Source organism: Lolium perenne, chromosome 5 (assembly GCF_019359855.2).
Source record: "Lolium perenne isolate Kyuss_39 chromosome 5, Kyuss_2.0, whole genome shotgun sequence".
In the NCBI taxonomy this organism is placed as follows: Eukaryota; Viridiplantae; Streptophyta; class Magnoliopsida; order Poales; family Poaceae; genus Lolium; species Lolium perenne.
In genome coordinates, this window is record NC_067248.2 from 39,292,368 (window position 1) to 39,294,981 (window position 2,614).

General features: G+C 48.8%; 1 protein-coding gene across 1 annotated transcript; it reads left to right on the plus strand.

Annotated features, from left to right (window-relative positions):
* Nucleotides 1–1,376: 1,376 nt before the first annotated feature.
* Nucleotides 1,377–1,963, plus strand: LOC127304481 (E3 ubiquitin-protein ligase Os03g0188200-like). Its single transcript, XM_051335154.2, has one exon. It carries the CDS (start codon nt 1,405–1,407, stop codon nt 1,870–1,872), a length of 468 nt encoding a protein of 155 aa, XP_051191114.1. The 5' UTR covers nt 1,377–1,404; the 3' UTR covers nt 1,873–1,963.
* The last annotated feature ends 651 nt before the right edge of the window (nt 1,964–2,614 follow it).

Sequence of the window (2,614 nt, forward strand, 5' to 3'; positions counted from 1 at the left end):
CAATACTAGTCTACGGTATTGGCGGGACAACCCCTGAGAGATCGCCAAGAAATCGCCGCCCCCGCTAGGTTCCAATCATAGTGCAGGATCTCCTTGACCCCTGCCTACATGAACTTGGCTAAGGAATGACCAAAGAAGATGTAGCTACAGTCCTCTACTTCCTCACAAAGCCCACAATCCCCGTTTGATGGCCCGTGACATTTGGCAATCCGCTTCGTACATAGTAGCCGACCCCTAATCAGGTGCGAGAGAAAATTCTTAATCCTTGGCGGGACGAGCGCATACGCCAAACCTCTTTAAAGTACGCCACCGCCTCCCCCTACGATAGATGGACGTAAAGAGATCTAGAGGAATAAGCCCTCGAGGCCTCCAAGCTCCAGGAGATACAATCATCCTCCTCGGAGGGGACCGCCCCTTGAATCTCCGGGTTATCCCGTTCCACAATCTCCGCAACACCGAACTACCTGTGGAAACGGATGCATCTTGGGATGGAAGGGAAGAGCACATCAGCTGAAGAGGTTGGGGTACCGCTCCAGAAGCAGGGATTGTCTATCCCTGTCCACCAGTCTAGCCAAAAGTAGAAGCATTTCCCACTTGATGCTTCACTCCTAGCATAAAGTACCATTTCAACTTCTGGAGAGCATTCAAGCATTGCGACCTTTTTTTTTTTGGTACCGATGGACCTTAGGATCTGATCGGGTCATCTTTTCTAGAAAAAACAGAAACTAGCAGTATTGTTTTGGAACGGGCCGATATCCAGGATGTGCTAGAGTTGCTCTTGGAGACACACGCGAGCGGGAAAGGTAAACACACAATTGGTCGAATCACACATGAAGAAGGGGCGTAGCACATTGCAAAGATTGAGTTTTTTTCTCTTAGCGACTTGTAGAGCTTGAGTTTTGAAAAGATCTATGTGGACACGTTTGCGCAATACTAATAATCCAGTGTCCACGTTGCCGCCGACCAGAATCATCATATCCGAAAAAACAATTAAAAGGGTCAAATATGCATTCCTGTCAGATCAAGTTAGGAAAGAGATCTCATTCCCTAGCATCATCATCAATCTATCTAATAATTTAATCGCCTACTTATAGTTAGCATCCTGTTCCTCCGTCAATAATCACTTTACTAATCGGCTAGTAGGAGGCGCACACCCTTGTTTACTGCTGATAACCTGCACACTCTTTCTCGTCTGTCGTTTCAAAGCTAAAAAGTTGCCGTACAAAACTCAGGGAAAGGTCCCAGGAACATAAACATCTAAGCAGGAATCGTTCACGCGAGAAGTAAGGAATTTGACGAGAAGCGGGTAGAGATATTTGATCTGACGAACCGCACGGACAAGGTGTGTATATACAAGGGGGTTTATAGTTGCTTTGCATTACAGTGACGGTGCTAGCTGCGACCATGTCCGGGGACAGCGTGCTCGTTGGCGCCTCCATAGCCATGCTCGTCGTGCTCTCCCTCGCCACCTTCTTCTGCGCCAACCGGCGGAGGAGGGCAGTGCACGGCTCGTCGTCGCAGCGGAGCGTCGTCGACGACGTGGAGCTCGGGCGCGGCGGGTGCGTGACCGCGGCCGCGGGGCTAGAGGAGGAGGTCATGGCCGCCTATCCGACGACTGTGTACTCCTCGTCGGCCGCGCCCGTCGGTGAGCGGAGTACGAGGGAGGAGGCGCCAGACGACGAGACAACGTGCGCGGTTTGTCTGGCGGAGTACGCCGACGGCGACGAGCTCCGGCGGCTACCGGGGTGTCATCACTCGTTCCACCGGCGGTGCGTCGACGACTGGCTCCGCCGGCGGCCGACCTGCCCGCTCTGCCGCACGCTGCCGACAGCGTCAGCATGCATGCAGACGCAGCAGAGTGACGCAAGATAGCTAGGCATGCATATACCCTATCTGTCGGGACCATTTCGTAGAGCGGCAAAATGGGTACACGCACGGAGCCGCCATGCATGTCTAACATGTGTATGTATGGGTATGTTTGGTTTCATTCACAATTTGGCAAGCCAAAAATTGAAATCCATAATTTAGTTGGCACGTGTTTAGTTTTTTGCCGCACTTTGGCTTGCCACACTTTATTGTATGGCTTATTTATTATAGTTTCAATTTTTTTCTGCCAACATTTGACTACAATATTTCAAGCCACACTTTCATGGCTAACCATACTGTGGCTTGGCAAATTATGACTAGAAACCAAACAGTCTCTATGTCTATTTTCGTGTGAAGACAAAGCTCCGGTCTTCAACATTCATTTTCATCAGGGTGCAGAGAATGCGTCGAGATTGATTACGTACTACAATCTCTTCTCTATCTCTGCTGCTAAAAGGATCTCAGTGTTCCGTTTTCCGTCTTTTCACGCTCGCTCGCCCTTCGTCCATCACGCATGAAACCACCTACACGAAAGAAAAAAGTAACCAGTAACCTCCGTATTTTGATCCTGAATTTTTTCATTAATCACACAACTTACAGCTGAAAAATCTTAGTTGCAACTTAAGTACATGAATGACGATATAAATTTAACATTGAAGAAGTGGAGTGAGCAATAACTTAATTCTTAGTCCACTAATAACTAGCAATTCGCACAAACCTATTTTTCCCTAATCCGGCGATATAAAAC